The following is a 17,379-nucleotide window of genomic DNA, read 5'->3' as shown; positions in this document are numbered from 1 at the left end:
TATTGTTTGTATTGAATAGTGGCCTAGGTTTGTATGACTGATGTTGCATACCAAAATCTTGGGATATAAATTAAAATAAATGTTTATTAAGTTTATCAGTGAATTTTCAGAAGTGTGGCTGCCTAGTAATGCTAAACATAAGACTTTTTAGCTGTTCGGTTTCCATCTTAATATTTTATTGCAGTAGTATAATGTGTTATAGAGGTGGACAAGCTTGCAGATTGAAATGGGGATCGTCCAGATTGTTCCCTTCCCTGGACCATATGGTATAGTTCTAAAAGCCTTTTGTACGCTGTCTGTTCAGTTTATTGTAAACTCAATCTTTAGTGCGTCTAAAAAGATAACTGAATAAAAGTGGGCCTGAGAAAAAGGACTTTGTATCACGTGAGGACCCCAGATATATTTGTTTTAAAGGAGATAACCACAGATGAAATTGAAGTTGAGATGATATTATAAACAAGGGAGACTAGTCATGCTCAGAATGTTTCTTGGAGATTGTGTAGATTGTTGTAGATTGTCTTTGAATACTGGTTTTAAGATAAAAGCATTTATGTATCTGACTGTAATTATTATCCTTATTTATCCAATTTTCGCAGTTTCAGGAAGAAGAGGATGTGGCTTTTATCTTTTTTAGAGAGGATGCTTCTACCTATGAACAGTGCTCAGAATATATAAACTATAGATTTATGATTTTGTAGGGTGTTTTTTGACTGACCTCAGTGAGAATTTAGATAACTTTCAGTAATTGCACTTTTTTAGCCATTACCTATATTTAGAGATAGTAGAAAAATTTCTAATCCTTTTTCCTTTTCCTTTCTTCACCACCACATCTCCCAACCTATTATATTTCCATAATTCTATTTTAGGAAAATAGGATAAGAGTTTGCTTATCCCATATGCTAAGACACTTTAGAAGCTCGAACGAGTGATTTCTCCTGACTCTCACTTTCCTTCCTGCAAAGTAAGCTACTGTTAGAGTAGAGCATTAGACATTACCCACTGCTTTTTGGCACAAAGGATTTGAAGTTGAAATTCTACCAAGTGGGGGGAGAAAGGAGAGCCTGTGAAGAACACGATTCTTTACTCTATCATTACCCTGAACCACTGAAAGGGTAACTGAGAGGAACTCAAATGTTATTGGAATGTGTAATTTTCCTTTGAATGGCCACAGTGAAATACACTTGAGCAAAAAAGGCAGAGAAAGTACATGTGGTGTATGGAGTTGATGGTGATTGAAATTAATGAATCTTTCTAGCACTTTACAATAGAAATTATCCCAAGAAGGGTACACATTTAAAATTGGTCTAAGAGGAATGTACATAGAAAATGATTCCTGTTTCAGGGAGATTACTGGAGATAGTTGGAATATTGTGATAATATTATAGGGCCGTGTTACCACAGCAGTTGGACACAAATGGTTGTATGGGGATGCACTTTTCAAGTTTAAAAAATTTTTAAAGCAGAATCACTGATGTCAAGCAAGCGTGTGGAGGTGTTCTCTGCTTAAAAAATATTATTGCCTCTTGATCTTTCATTCATTCTGAAGTGATTTTCTAAAGTGCTCACAAAATTGAAAAATACAGTTTGCACTTCCAAATGTTAGATTCCTCCTTCCCTCTGTGTCTCCATTCTCCGTTTTCTCTTTTTTTCCCTAGGCTTCAGCTATTTACTTATATGTATACATTATATAGATGAATGATATATACAATATTATAGAAAGATAACAGTGTGATTGGGGGGATCATGCCTATGGTTCATCTTACAAGGGTACATGTGAATTTTTCTAAATGTAGAATATAAATGTCTTAACATAATTAAGAAAATGACGTGAAGGCTATGTTAACCAGTTTGATGAAAATATTTCAAATTTTATATAATATCAGCACACTGTACCCCATAACTGCATTAATGTATGCAGCTATGATTTAATAAAAAAAAAGAAAAGAAAACAATGTTATTTTATACATTTGGGGCATTGAATGTTCTAGCTAAGAAAAATCTTACTATGACTGTGCAACAAATGGATTTTGATGGAGGAATTTGGCTGTGTTTAGTAAAGTAATCTAGGTTACAAAAAAATTGCAGATAATTTGTTGAAAGGCAAATTCAAAATTGTTTTTATTTCTTGTAGCTAGGAAAGACTGAGTTACAGCTTAAATCAAGAAAGGAGAGCCATATATAGTCTTAGTCAAACCTCTCTCTTAATGGGAAAAATACCTCTGGCTCCAAGTAGTAGAAAATCTTACTGATAATGACTTAAATAAATAAGGGCTTTATTTGCTCATATCATAAGAAATCTGAAGGCAGTTAATTCATAGGTAACTGATGCCATCAGGGATCCAGGTAACATCTTTTCTCCTCCACCATCCTTAGTACGTAACTTTTGCCTCTTACTTCACCGAAGACTTTTGCTTGTCTAGACATTGTGCTTACTTTCAGTTAGGAAGGAGAACAAAGGGAGAGCTCAGAGGCTTTCTCTTATGGTACTTTCTCCTTTTCTGTACGAAGGGATACCTGCTCACAGGGACTTCCTCCTACCCACTTCTTTGACTGAAAATGTGTCATATAACTACCTCTAGAAAGAGATGAAAAGTATTTGAGCTTTTAGCCTCTATTTTGGAGGCTGAGAATGAGAAGTGTGTTGGGTGACCCAGCCTCAAGTTACCTGCTCAATTCCTTTGTATAGTTAGTTGTTTGGATCTTTGTATTCTCTGGATACTTGGTGTATTTAGTAACTTGCTATTGGTTCTCTTTTGAACATCCAGTGAGTATGTGTTGGTACAGCAAAGTATGTTTCTGTGTCTGAAGACAAGGACTGTAATTGGATCACCTTGGTGTTATTACACTTAGCATAGTGCCAACCCTTAATAGTCACTTCTTGAATGAATTGAAATTAAGAAATATATTTGTTATTATTGCTAAATCATTTTTACATTTTAGAGAGTACAGTAATTTTTTTTACAGTAACATTTTGAATTTGAATGTGTGGACTAAATTTTGTAGAATTGTTCATGCTAAAGGAGACATTAATGCAATGATGTCAAGGTTGTTTTGAATAAATTATATTTAGTTAAAAGGGTTATAGGAAAATCCTCAGAATCGTTTAGGATAAAGGTTTATTTGGGAGTAATGATTGCTTCTTACTCTGTGTATAAACTGTTGTTTAAACAAAGATTTTTTTCTGTAGCACTCGTATACCAAAACCTCAGTTTTGAAAGAAATAGGCAATTTGAATTTATTTATTCATAAGGCAAAGAAATATTTGCTAATTTATATTACTGACATTGATTTACAAGAAGGAGTTACGAGATACTTGGAATTCTTTTATGGCTAAGCCATACTAAATCAGATTATATCTTAGGTGGTACTTTGGGCATATCTATAGATTTTAATTTTTATTTCACATTTGTCAATACACATGCAAATGATTATGTGCAATGGAATTTCATGTCTGACAGAACTGTTAGGAGGTCATTTTTACATCTGCTTGTTTTGCCCTCAGCTATCTTAGAAGAAAGAAGGTGGCTGCTTCATTCAAAATCTGCAGAAGTAATGGATCAAAATATAACTTGGTAGTGTGAATGAGTGCTTTACATATCTTTCAGTTTCTAACTTAAATTCTCTCTGTGGTATTTCTATTCAGTTTCTGTTATTTTGACCTCAGAGGACAAAGTGAACAACTACCACTGTTTCCCATACAACATCCCCTCTATCACATCATTTTAATAAATTCCTCCCTTTTCATTCATGATGGCAGGGCTGTTGGTACCTTAATTACTAAAACAACCTGTGCATGGATAGAACTTATTTCAAAGCAGGAAATGTATTCAAGTGCCTGGAACTCAAATTTTCTATCTGAGCAGTTTATAGTCACTAAGAACAAAGGAAGCTCTTTTAACATTCAAAAGCAGTCCTAGGAGAAGAGTTTCTATAAAATCACAATTTAGGCAAGATAATTTCCTAGATTTGAACTTGGAATTGGGTACTGGTAGCCACATTGGACTCTTAACCAGATCAGATCTTTTGGTCATACTTTTGGAAGTAATAAAGGTTAATACTTTGTACTTAAAAATATTGCATGTAAAATTCCACCTCTCTCTCTGTTTTCACCTCTGCATTCTTGGTGTTCAGTATAGTATCCGAGTCACAGTAGGCACTTAGTAAATATTTGCTAAATGAATTTAGGATTCTTTGATAGTGCTTGCTAATGTGGGTCACTTTATGCTTTGCATTTCCTCATGTCTCTTTAAGTTTATTTTATGCAGCCTGGTAAACAGTCTTACTTCCATTTGCTGCCTTTAGAGTCCTAGTCAATGAGATCTACAATGATTTGGGATTTATTTGAATAGCTGATACCTTAGTAATGCCTAAACAATTCACTTGTGATGATACTGTAATTTTCCAGTTAGGAATACATCTGTTTTTTTCCCCTCATAAAGTGAGGATTTAATTGTAGCCTATTGATGAGAATTCAGAATATGTTAATTGAATACCTATAATGTTACAAGACACTTTGCTGGATTTTGCATAGCTACAAATATGAATTTTACATAAATTTTGTTTGCCAAGGCATTGGAATCTGGTTGGGTAGACACACATGTGTACTGTACAACTACAGAAGAAGGTGTACTCACTTCTGAGTGGCTGAACATGGGTGAGTGATGCTTCATGCATAGGATGAAATTTGAAGGGGGTCTTGAACAGTATGTAGGAAATTGACAGATCATGAAAGTCAAAGGATCCAGGAAGAAGAAACAGCAGGAGCCATACTCACAGGTGGGAAGGTACATGAAATGTTTGAAAAACTGGCAAGGGGTCTAATGTATTTAGGGTAATGGTCTCTCTGTGGCAGTGACAGATATTAAGGCTAAAATGGAGCTTGGAACCAAATTGTAAGGGGTCTTGTTTCCTTGTTAAATAATTTTCACTTTATTCCACAGAAATATTATAGATTTTTGAATAGGGAACTAACGTTGAGATATCTATATGATTCAGAGGAAGAACAGAAGACAGATTAAATATAGCCACAGGTGGGGAGATCACTTAGAATGCTGATGCATGGTTTATGTGAAAGATGATGAGGCTGAAGGCAGAAGGTACTGGAAGGAGGGCTTGATGCCAGAGGCCTGGGGTGGGTCAAATCAATGCCTGTTGATATTCTTTGAGGTGTGCAATAGGGCCTGGGGTGGGTCAAATCAATGCCTGTTGATATTCTTTGAGGTGTGCAATAGGGCCTGGGGTGGGTCAAATCAATGCCTGTTGATATTCTTTGAGGTGTGCAATAGCACACGGATTCCCAGTAGAAAGCGCTTTCCAGTTTCGAGGTTGTCCTTCCACCTGCATCATTTTACTAGACTGTGGAATATGCCTCCCTCCACTCTTCCTGGGAGACCAAGTATTTTTGTCTCAATTCTAGAAGGAAGCAAAAGGAGAATCTGAATAGTTGTTGCATAAGCCAAAAGTACCTGCCACATTTCCTCAACTCTCTGTATTTTCTGGGCCCTTGATTCATGTTCTTGAAGTAGAACTTGCTATGGGTTCTTCTCTGAAACTCAGCTCAAACGTTTCACGATATTTCTCTCTCTATTGTAATTATATCCAGCCCTGAGGGCAGAGACTATATTTGGGTCATCTTAATATGACAAAATACTTAGTATAATTTTTAGAATGTAATCATTCAATAAATGCTTATTGAATGAAGCAAATTTGTTTATGCTTTGTGGTTGCTCAGGCCTTTCTACTCCCTGTTCGTGCCACACTTATTCCATCTCAGGGTCTTTCTGTGCCTGCTGCGTGGGCAGCCGTAGATCCAGATCTTCGTGGCTCTGTCCACTTCAGGTTTCTGCGTAGATGTATCTCATCCTCAGCAATGTGTTCTCTGATACCCTCGTGTAAGGTACTCTCCTCACTCCAGCCTTCAGTAGCCCCTATCCTTATTATTTTGGCTTCTTTTTCTTTATATGTACCTCCATTTGACAAAATTTACCTCATGATTGTACTTTTACTCAAATTAGAAAGAAATGGCTTGTGATAAGAGTACCATATGCTTTGTTGCTTCTGGAGTTTTTCTCCAAGCTCCTGGAACAGAGAGAGGGAGGCAGGCACATAGTAGGCAGAGTAAGTATTTGCTGAGTGAATGGATGGTATGGGTCAGAGCTTGAAAGATAAGAATCATTTATAGGCAGGTTTGCTTGTAAGTTTCTGCAAGCTGTGGTATTGTAACTTTTATGATATCAAATCATTAATATTGCTCTCAGAAAATAAAAACAAATTCTGTTTTCTATAGATTGTGCCTGTGAAATCTAATTATGGATTAGTATTTGTTTTAAAAATATTTGAATGCTAAGCATATCCAGTCAGAAAACACTTTTATTATCCATGCCAGCTTAATTTTTAAGGCAGTGAAATGGAAGACTGTCATTTCAGTAAGCAACTTATTTTCATTTGTGAGAATGGAATATTTTGAATATTCTAATTGATTTTTGAAGATGGTTTTACAAGAAAATAATCCTTGTTTCTGTAGACTGTACACTTACCTTTAGGATGGAAGGGAACTAGAAACAGAAATGAAAGTGATTTGCTTCGAAAGATGCAAACTGTAGCCAAATTGCTTTTTGACAAGTGTGAGGATGAGGGTCATTCATTCCCAAAGTAGAAGGTAAATCTTGGGATAGTGAACACTTTAAAGAAGACCTGATTAAAAAAATAGTTTTCTATGTATATTTAAAGTTTACAAGGAGATTCTAGACTGTCATGAGCTCAGGCCTATTTTGTAGTATACTTTACAGCAAGTGTGCTGGGATATTTTTCTAGGAATCTGAAGTCTATAATTTGGCAGTAAAAAGTTGGTTATCAAGTCAATATTATTATATAGCTTTTAGTGTTGTAAGAATTCCCTTTTGGAAACCCATAAAAGCTCATTTTTTTTTCTCTATAAACTTTATCTGTCAGTTTTCTAGAAGGTCAGAGTACTGATGTTGGAGGTGACCTGCTCTGGGACAGAGTCAACAGAGTGGTCATAAAGCTTAAAATGCCACATGGTGTGTTCCAGAGGTTAGAATTTCTTTTCCATATCAAGATAGTGCTTATTGGAAAATAAGAGAAGTTAGATATTGATAAGTATTTTCTGTCAGTTCAATATCCAATCTGTTTCTTTTTTATTAGTATGTGTAACAGATGATTATGCAATTAACATATTCAGTTTTCATAATACAAGACACATCAGAAATTAAGTGTGAAACTAGAAGTTCTTTTCAATTTTACTCACCTTAACTAAATATTTCCCTTTATTTTAAGACTCACACAAAATGAATTCTGACATTTTACTTGAACTTTAAAACTTTTGAGTTTGCACTATACTTCCGTGTGTCCTATTAAAGACTATAACCGCCAAAAGAGTATTTTGGTTTTTAACACGCATTGTCAAGGTATAGCTTACTTATACATAAATAAAGATCATGATCCATTTATAATTATTTCATAATGCAAGGAAATTTTAAGTTAATTGAGAATTTTATTTTATGCATCAGACAAGCATATTTGTGAAACTAAATTATAGTGTTTGTGAATCACTATACATGTAGTCAAAAGTTTTAACTCGTGCTGATTAGTTTTTTATTAAGTTTCTTCATAGCCATAGTAGTTAGAATAATTTGAAAACCACTTTCAAGCTCCTGGAGGGGAGGAAGCTTTCAGTAATTGGGAAGTTGAGTAGTTTTTACAAATAATTTGGCCTCCTTCCCCAAAGTTAAGAAAAAATTTATAGTTTAATTGAAGTTGAAGCATATTCAATGAAGATAATTTGAAGAATAAAATGAAGTACAAAGAGGAAAACAAAATCACTTGTAATTTGACTGCAAATGATTATTTATGTCTGTCTACCTGTGTGAACGTGCTCACTCTCATATTTATAGATTCATTTCTTCACATACCTTTTATACATTCATTTCATGCAATCATATAATAGTGTAAACATTTTTCTATGCCAACAAATATTCTGTGTGATTTTTGATCAATGATCATTTAATCATAAGACATCCCTTTTGGTTGGATATTTTGAAGGCAAACTCCAGTAAAGTTTTTTTTTTTTTCCTGTACATTAAGTTTACTGTGTATTCCTGATATTTGATGTGACACAGCAGGATTTTTGAGATACTCAGGATCCTTGTAATGTAATTAGCATAAACCCCATTATTTGAGCTCTCTTAATTGTTTTTATAATTTCTTTCTGATTCTTCCCACAAAGGCCTTCCATAAATGCATCCAGTAAATGGAGAAATGAATTGGGACAAAAGCTGTACATTCTTATAATCTATGTATTTTCCACACAAGATATATTTTCCATTGGAACAGGCATGTCCTCATTGCTGGTTACCTGTTTATACTGTGAACAGCCTCTACTCCATAGCACTATGTGAGTGCCCGTACGTGGGAGACAGACAGCAGCTGTTACCAAGCCTGTCAACTTTTTCCTCCCTAGACCACTGCAAGCAACAAGCATAGCTGCCATGACCATGATTCCATGTTCCTCCTCATCAATACAGATTCTTCTTCTTCTTCTTTTTTTCATCAGAAAGATTCTTAATAACTTTCAGGGTTAATTCTTGGAAGTGGTGTTGCTGAGTCAAAAGTATGCATAGTTGGCTCGGCGCCTATAGCTCAACCGGCTAAGGCGCCAGCCACGTACACCTAAGGTGGCGGGTTCGAATCCCCAGCCCGGACCCGCCAAACAACAATGACGGCTGCAACCAAAAAATAGCCGGGCGTTGTGGCGGGCGCCTGTGGTCCCAGCTACTTGGGAGGCGGAGGCAGGAGACTCGCTTCAGCCCAGGAGTTGGAGGTTGCTGTGAGCTGTAATGCCACGGCACTCTACCCAGGGGGACAGCTTGAGGCTCTGTCTCAAAAAAAAAAAAAAAAAAAAAGTATGCATAGTTTTCAGGGTTTTTGTGTTATGATCAAATCAAAGGCAACAGAACATTTTAATACTTTAAAGCAAAGCTGACTATATGCATTAGTGGTGTTTTTGCAACCTTCAGTTTACATTTTCAAGACTTCAGAAAGGTTCTTTTAATTTACAGTCTATTCTTTGCATCACCTTTACAGACGGTTGAAATTTGGCCATCACCTGTTGCTTCTTTCTAACATGTAAGTACTACAGGGAGAGGTAAAACATTGCACTCTGGCAGGCATTTACTCTCAAAAATGTGAAGTAGTTTATCTGATATTTTAAATTTAACTCTCACAAGTAAAGTTTGGAAACAAGGTAGGTACACTTAGCAAGAAGAATGATTCGAGGAAAATAGAGTAATTCAGTTCTGTTAAAAGTCAATTGAGCAACTATTATAGAAAATATAGGATATTATACACTTAGTTTTAGCAGTTTAAATTATAAATTCTCTCTAAAATGATTCCGGCTGTTTGTTAACTGTGAATACTAATTAATCCAGTAGAGAGACTTATGGTCCCAGATAGAGATGCAAGGGGGAATTAATTAACTCCTAAGCAACTTTACTCTATTTGAACACACTGTTCGCAAAGTGTGAAATTACTTTTTTAAGAGATGATGAGCATGCAGAGTGTAGCTCTGGGTAGTTTGCAAAGAATACTCAGTGTTGTAGGGTCTCTGCTTCATTAGACAAAATATTTATGTCATTGGAATGTCTCCTTGAAAAACTAGTTGATAAAGAGATATTAGTGACAGACAAGGCCACTAAATAGATAAAAGTCACAATGTTTGTTCCATTCAGGATACTTTGAGTGATTGCTACTTTTATTCAGTGATAATGCATGTGAGATGATGTGGGAAAGCCTGTGCTTCCTCCGTAGAAACTGTGGAGAATAGTAGACCTCCTGGAAATTACACACAGTTGGCTATGTATACCTTTTTTTTATTCAGCAGCTTTAGTCCTAGACATCTTCAGGATTTAAAAATCTCAGTCTATTATTAACAGACTGACTCTTTTTCTTATAATAGTGGGTAACTAATAATGTGCCTCTTGTGATATTTAAAAATAGTGATACAGCTCTCATTACCTCTTCTATTAGTCCCAGATTTACACATCCCTGGTCTAAACTGGGTTTCTGAGCTTTTTCCAATTTAGCACGTAAGCTCTCTAGTCTCTAACTGGTTTTTATCTCTATTTGATATTATCTTATTAAATCATCAGACTATTGACAAATCACAAGATTAATGAAAAATATATGGTCGCTAGAAAAATACCTGCTATCATAAATAGAAGAAAATATACTTTTAATTGATACTGCTTATGTATAGTACATTTCTATGATTTCATGTAGAACTTGGAGATGAGAGAAGTATCACTGAATATTGTAATTGATATGACGTTAAAACATGGCTTATTGATTTGGATGCTAAAGGATGGGTTCTACTGCTATCACCTCATACTTCCTAATATCATTTAAAAAATTTGTCACCGTAGAGTGATTTTCACTGATATAAAATGAATATTAAAAACTTTAAATATGTGTAAGATTGACACATTTAAGGATATCTATTTCTAACCCTCTGGTCTGTTCTGAAAGTTTCTCTTTCTTCTCCCAAGTGTTTACCTGATATTCTTTTACCTCCTGAGCTGCTAGGATTTTTGTATTTTTTTCAAATTTACTTTCCCTTACCAATAAATCAGATTATATTATAAGATTGTGTCCTTTTCATTTTTCATTGGAACTGAGTAAATCCAGAACTTTATACTCACTCAGTGACATTCATTTCATCTCGTCAAGGGAAGGCCACACATGTTTGCTTGGGTTACTATACTTCAAATAGGATGTTGACAGTGTTTGTGTGTTAGAGTAATACTGCTATTTTTGTTTTAAAATTAACTGAAAATGTGATATGTGCCTCTCACTTGGAAAGGGAAACTTTTCAACAATTTTTTATTTAGTTAAATATGGATTAAGTTCTTAAAGGATGATTGAGTGAGACTCAATAGCGCCAGTATAGTTAAGAATCTGTTAGGCATCTTATTTTAGGCTCATTTGCTGGGTATATTTATAATTACCCTGCACAAATACCCTGCACAAACTGAGTCTGAGTTAAATTTTGGCATACAAGGCAATGTAGGGTAGCAAGATAATGCTTCTGTCCAGGAAACAAATGCCAGTCTAATGATTAAGCTACTTGATTATCCTTGGGTTAAATGTTCTTGTAGAGTCTAGTCAGGTTGGGGAAGATGGTTTTCCATGCACAGAACATAGATTCTAAACCTTCAAAAGGTCTATTGGCAGAACATCTTTCCTTAGACCAAGTTGTAGCATTTTCAATAGAGTTAGAAGCCACCTGTTTTATTTACATGGTGATACAATCTGTGCATCAAGTTTTATCTGTGATTGTAAATAGTATTATAATGAGTGACAATAAGAACTGATAATTTGCAATTCATTATTTTAAAGTTTTATTTTTGGGAGACAGAATCTCACTTTGTCATCCTTGGTAAAGTGCTTTGGTGTCACAGCTCACAGCAACCTCAAGGTCTTGGGCTCAAGCGATTCTCTTGCCTCAGCCTCCCAAGTAGCTGGAATACAGGTGCCTGCTACAATGCCCAGCTATTTTTAGAGATGAGGTCTCATTCTGGCTCAGGCTGGTCTGAAACCTGTGAGCTCAGGAAATCCACTTACCTTGGCCTCCCAAGTGCTGGAATTACATGTGTAAGCCACTGTGCCTGGTCATTATAGTAAAGTTTTAAATGAATTAGGAAGCAGTTGTCAAGGCTATTGCTAAAGATTTTTCTGATTCATTGAGTTAACACACTTTCCGTTTGCTGAGTGCTGAGGATACAGTGATAAGCAAGCAGACCATGGCAGTGTCCCCATGGAACTTAATATCTGTGTGGGGGGTATAGACATTAAAAATAATCACTTGTACAAACATACCTGACGTGTGATGGTAAGCGCAAAGAAGTCCTACAGATTGTTTTGTTAAGAGGACCTGGACTTTGTTTGATGGTGATTGTAGTAAATTATGAGCTTGGATGAACATAGCTAATATGGCTGACCTCTTCACCTGCGGTTCTAAAACCTTCTTGACATCTGAATCGTGAATATTGTGTTTTTCCACCTATTCTAGTCATTATGACCTATTATTGTCTTTAAAAGTGTCAGTCCAAAGATGGGGGGGAGGTGAAGGATAAGGATTGTGGTTTCAGAGGAGTGATTAGGTAGGACTCTGGGAGGAATCCTAAAGGAGCAGAACAAAAAATTGGAGTATTTTACTATCCTAAGTATATGATACTCAATTTTATGTGATTTACATCACTGTTGTCTTAGATTTACAAACTATTAGGAGGTATGGTTAAATACTACATGTGACTAATACCTTTATTATTTTGTAGTGACATTTTTATTCCATTTGCATGTGAAGCACACCACAACTTTTGTCATTTACATATTAATAATCACAAAACATTTATATTTAATCCTGAAACTCCAAAGGCTAGAAAACGGGGACATGTTTTACTTATGCTGTATAGTGTGCTTGTTGTGAAGCATAATGGGATGAGTCCTGGCTCTGTCACTTACTCTGTGATGCCGATTTCTTTATTTTTTTCTTATGTAACAAAGAGTAGTGAACAATGGTGTCAACATTCCTTCCACCTGTGGTCCTGCGACGCACCCTGACTTCTCTCCTGGAGGAGTTATATTCAAATGGGTCAGATAGCCCAGTTTTTTCCAACTGAGCTAGTTTAAACCCATTTCAAGAAGAGAGAAGACTTGGAGAAATGCTATCTTGAGAAATCAAATATGTTATTCATTGTGCCAAACTTAAAAAAATGAATAGTTGTTGGCAGAAAGTATTTAAAAATACCTTTTTTCTCTAGTTCTAGAAAAGTTCACTTGTACCCTCATTAGACAGACCATGTAGAACTAGAGTATAAATGTTTTAACACAATAACTAAGTAAATGACACAAAGTCTATGTTAACCAGTTTGATGAAAATATTTCAAATTGTAAATGAAAACACTACACTGTACTCCATGTTTGCATTAATGTATACAGCTATCATTTAATAATAAAAAAAAATGCCTTTTTTCTTCCCTGTTAAATAAAATCCTAATTAGTGAATGTGGAAAGTTCTCTCCAGATTGATGGTGAGGGAATTGGCTTCTTATCCTACTTATACTTCTCAATTAAACTAGGATGATAATAGATCAAATGGGCTAAAAATCTGCAGGTGATTTTCAAAATTATTGATTCTCATAGATCTTTTCTTATGAAGCTTGCTTTGGCCTAAAATTCAATTGCTTATGCTATTTCTCCCATTTCTTTAATTATTGTTACTTCTATTGTATCAGTAGGTTAAAATAAACACATTATATGAAAAAATATTATTTCCCATTCTGATTTCTGTGAACAATAAAAAAGATTCAGTACTTGAGGGAGAGCATACAATTTGTTCATATACGCTTGTTGCTTGATTTAATTTAGACTTCAGGAATAATGGGAAATGATCAGCGGCAAATACTGCCTGACACTTGTTTGATCAGAACCCGTGTTAAGTGAAAGCCATGTTACTTTACAGGCAGAAGAAAGTTACTTCCTGTGTGCCCTGATTGTCGGTTCAGCTCCATGAAATGCTGGTGACATCTACAATGTGTCAAATCCTGAGATAACCTTGAACATCATTCTCATCCTCCAGCTTTTCACGGCTCCAGAGAGAAGTAGGACATGGGAGAGAGTGAAATGAGTGCTGTAATGCTACGTACAGAGTAAGGTGGAAGACACTTCTAAGAGTAGTTCAGGGAAGACTTTGTAGAAATGATGATTCATGAACAGAAGTTCTATTAAAAGTTCATCAGGGGAGTGAAGACAAGGCTGATGGAAGAGAGATAAAGACTTGAAGTCACAAGCGTTTAAAACAGCTATGTGAGTGGGGGTTTTTGGTATTGCCACAAAGCAAAAGGGAAGAGGAATTGAAGTGGGAGAAGGCCAGATGCGGCCGTAGTGAAGAGAGAGGAAGGGATCCAGAAAGGAGTCTGAATGGCCACTTGTAGGGCCTTGGATTTTATCCTTAGGTGATTAAAAGTTTTTGAGCAGGTCACTTCATGATCAGATTTCCATTTTGGAAAGATTTTTTTGTGGGTATCTTATGGAGAATGGTGTTGTGGGTGCAAGATTGTATGGTAGCATGGAGACCCAGTTGAAAGGGTAATAAAGTAGTTTACATGAGTGCTGAGATGATTTTCTGGTGTACAACTTTCTATTGACTCATAAATATACTGCCACATTTAAAAAGGTCAGCAAATTAAAAATATTTTTAGTGTTCAGTGGAAAATAATTTGTTGCTACTTTTATAGTTTGAAATTATTCATGAAATTAATAGTGAAAATTGAAAGTAGGTTGGTATTTTATTTGCTGGTGAAAATAAACCAGTAAACTTATTACACACACAAAACATCTATAATTTTGCTCTATAATGTGGATTATAACTTCACAAATATGTAAATTAATAGATTTTGAATAAATACACATCTAGTTATTTGCAGAAATTATGCATATTTGAAAACAAGCAATGATGTCATAGTTTCTAGTACATGGTAAGTACTCATAACTATGTACTGAATTTGCATTTGCTATTTGAACGTTATAACTAAGGCTTTGTGTTCAAGTGCTAAATTAAGTGACTGATATAATTAAGCAGAATGTTAAATTCCAAATAAAGAAAAAATGAAAATATTTGTCAGTCATACATACATACAAGATTGTAGCTTTGCAGAGAGCTTATACTTAAAAGATCATTGCAACTCATCTAATGGAGCTTTAAATTGTCTCACAGACAGTATGGCTTATAAGTTTTCTTATCAAATTTTGGTTTTGATGCAGGAGTCCTCAGCTCTTAGTCACTACAACAGGATACAAAAGTCACAGTTGAAGAAATTGGTTTATCTGTAGCATTGTGTGGTGTATAAAATGTAGATTAGTGTATTTTTTTCAATTTGAATGCAAGATTTTTAAAAAACATTGCTATTTAAGTATATACGGCAGTATACAAGTTACCATAAGTGTTAGGTTGCAATGTATATTGTAACCAAATAATGGGATAATGATAAATTTTCATCAGATGTTCTCTGCAGTTCAAACTAAGGTTTAGGAAACAGATTCTTTCTTTACTGTGACTCAGAGTTTCTTTAATTTTATGTAGAATATTGTCAGTGCATAGAGTTTTGGCATCTGCATTTGATGCCTGATTATATTTTAGTCTTTAGAGATTACATTCAGGTTTTAGGGGTTAGGATGAATTTGCTATACCTGATTTTTATGGAAATATTAAAAAGTAACTTGCAATAGTATCTATTTCTGTCTCTTTTTTTCCCTCATGTAATAGTTGAATGTAGTACATTACTTTGAGGAAATTTATTTATTTATTTATTGTTTTGCAGTTTTTGGCCGGGGTGGGTTTGAACTCGTCACCTCCGGCATATGGGGCCAATGTCCTACTCCTCTAAGCCACAGGCACCACCCTACTTTGAGGAAGTTTTTTTAGCAAAATGTATTTTTACTTTATACTCACCTGTAATAGGTTCAAACGTTAGGGGAATCACTGGTGACTTGTTTCAAAGCAGAGATCTCTATATACTTATTTTTTTACTATGTAAGAGAGATTTCAGGTATATTTTAACAACTGGGGTTTCCACGATGAATCATTAAAATAAGTGAGTGGGCTGGAAGGTAATACTGACTTTTCTCAATGCTGCCCCATTTTACTTTGTTGGGTTATTGGTTGCTTTTTAAATAGAATCTGGGTGTATTAGTGGGTGGAGGTGCAGAAGGGAACGGGGAGAAAGGGTCAGTAAGAAAATACCAGGTAAACTTTTGGCGACCTAATTCAGAAATCCTACTCTAAATTTCACTTTCCTCACCTTAAGCCATTTACTGTTTAAGCTTACAGTTTTTTGCTGTAACAAGCTTAAGTTTCCAAATAATGTAAATGATAATTAAAAAATGTATTTTCAACAATTAATTTAAGGCATCAAGCCATGTGTGTATTAACTTGTGGAATCAATTTCTCATATGTGTGGGATTAAAACCGTTAAAAGCCTCATCACTGAAACTATACCTTCCTACAACTAATAACAGTAAGGTGTCTATGGAATATATTAATACAACAATTCCTATGATTTAAAATTATTACTGTGTGTTTGGCTGGAAAATTATTTGAATATTGTGTGCATGTAAGTACCTAAGTTGACATCATATATGAGGGCTAATTATGGGTTTCTAGTGTGACTAAAGTTTATTTTTATTTAAATTGACATAATGTATTTATACTTAGCATGTCTTTAACAGTAAATCAATGACATATTATAATTTTTTTATATCTTTACTATTAATAAAAATTTCAACTACTGTAGCAGTTGTAACTGCTAGAGGAGGTAGACAAAAATGTAGTTCACCTTGAAAACGATCGTGGCTCAGGGAATAAAGAAATTGGGTCAAGCCTAAAATAAATGCAGGTACAAAAGCAAAAAGTTTTAATACAAATTTAAAAATATTCATAGCATTGGTTTCAGGCTACTTTTGTTCTCTGTGATTTTATCAATGCATTATTAGTTTTTAATTGACATGACGCTAATGGCACTTTTTCATTTTGGTGAAGATGTTTGTATCAAATACTATCATGATTTTACACTTTGTAGCCTCTTTAACTTATAAATATAAATTTTTGGAAAGGCAGGTAATTTTTAGATACATCATTTTGACCTTTGGTGATTTTAGATAGAATTTGAAATGGTATGAAATTTCTATGTCACAGCTATCACTTGACTCGTTTTATATTGCCAAATTTAATGTTTAAGATTTAACCATGTGCCATTAAACCAGTATTGATAATGAGTTAAACTTTCATAAAGCTTTAATACTATAGTAGATTCATACTCGTCTGGTATCACTGGGGAATAAAAGGTGCTGAAGAAGTGAGTTTTGCTTTAACTGAAGCTTACTTGTTTAATCAGAAAAACTTAAAAATTGATAAAAATTGATCTGAAATATTTTATATGATCTTTTAAGGAGCAAGAATGGAATGGCCATTTCCTCTTTTTTTTTTTTCCTTGTTAAAAGACAAGATCTCACTTTGTCACCCAGCCTGGAGTAGAGTGGCACGGTCAGGTCATAGCTCACTGCAGTCTGGAACTCCTGGACTTAAGACATTCTCCTGCCTCAGCCTTCAGCCTCTAGCTTGTGTGCCATGGTGCCTAGCTAATTTTTAAAAAAAAATTTGTACGGATAGGGTTTTGCTGTGGTGTCCAGATTAATCTCAAACTCCTGACCTCAAATGATCCTCCCATCTCAGCTTCCCAAAGTGCTGGGATTGAAGGTTTGATCCACTGTTTCCGGCCTGCTCTTAATGTCATTTAATGTCCTTCT

General features: G+C 34.9%; 1 protein-coding gene across 1 annotated transcript; it reads right to left on the bottom strand.

Annotated features, from left to right (window-relative positions):
- Positions 1-8,214: 8,214 nt before the first annotated feature.
- On the bottom strand, positions 8,215-8,509 carry LOC100951048 (28S ribosomal protein S18c, mitochondrial-like). The gene is made up of 2 exons (XM_023515036.1): positions 8,351-8,509; positions 8,215-8,247 (listed from the first exon to the last, which is right to left on the bottom strand). The coding sequence occupies exons 1-2, from the start codon at positions 8,507-8,509 to the stop codon at positions 8,215-8,217; spliced, it is 192 nt and encodes a 63-aa protein (XP_023370804.1).
- Positions 8,510-17,379: the final 8,870 nt, after the last annotated feature.

Source organism: Otolemur garnettii, unplaced genomic scaffold (genome assembly GCF_000181295.1).
Source record: "Otolemur garnettii isolate 467f Iridium unplaced genomic scaffold, OtoGar3 scaffold00064, whole genome shotgun sequence".
Classification (NCBI taxonomy): Eukaryota; Metazoa; Chordata; class Mammalia; order Primates; family Galagidae; genus Otolemur; species Otolemur garnettii.
Note: the sequence above shows the minus strand (reverse complement) of the source record. Positions and strands in the feature narration are given on the sequence as shown.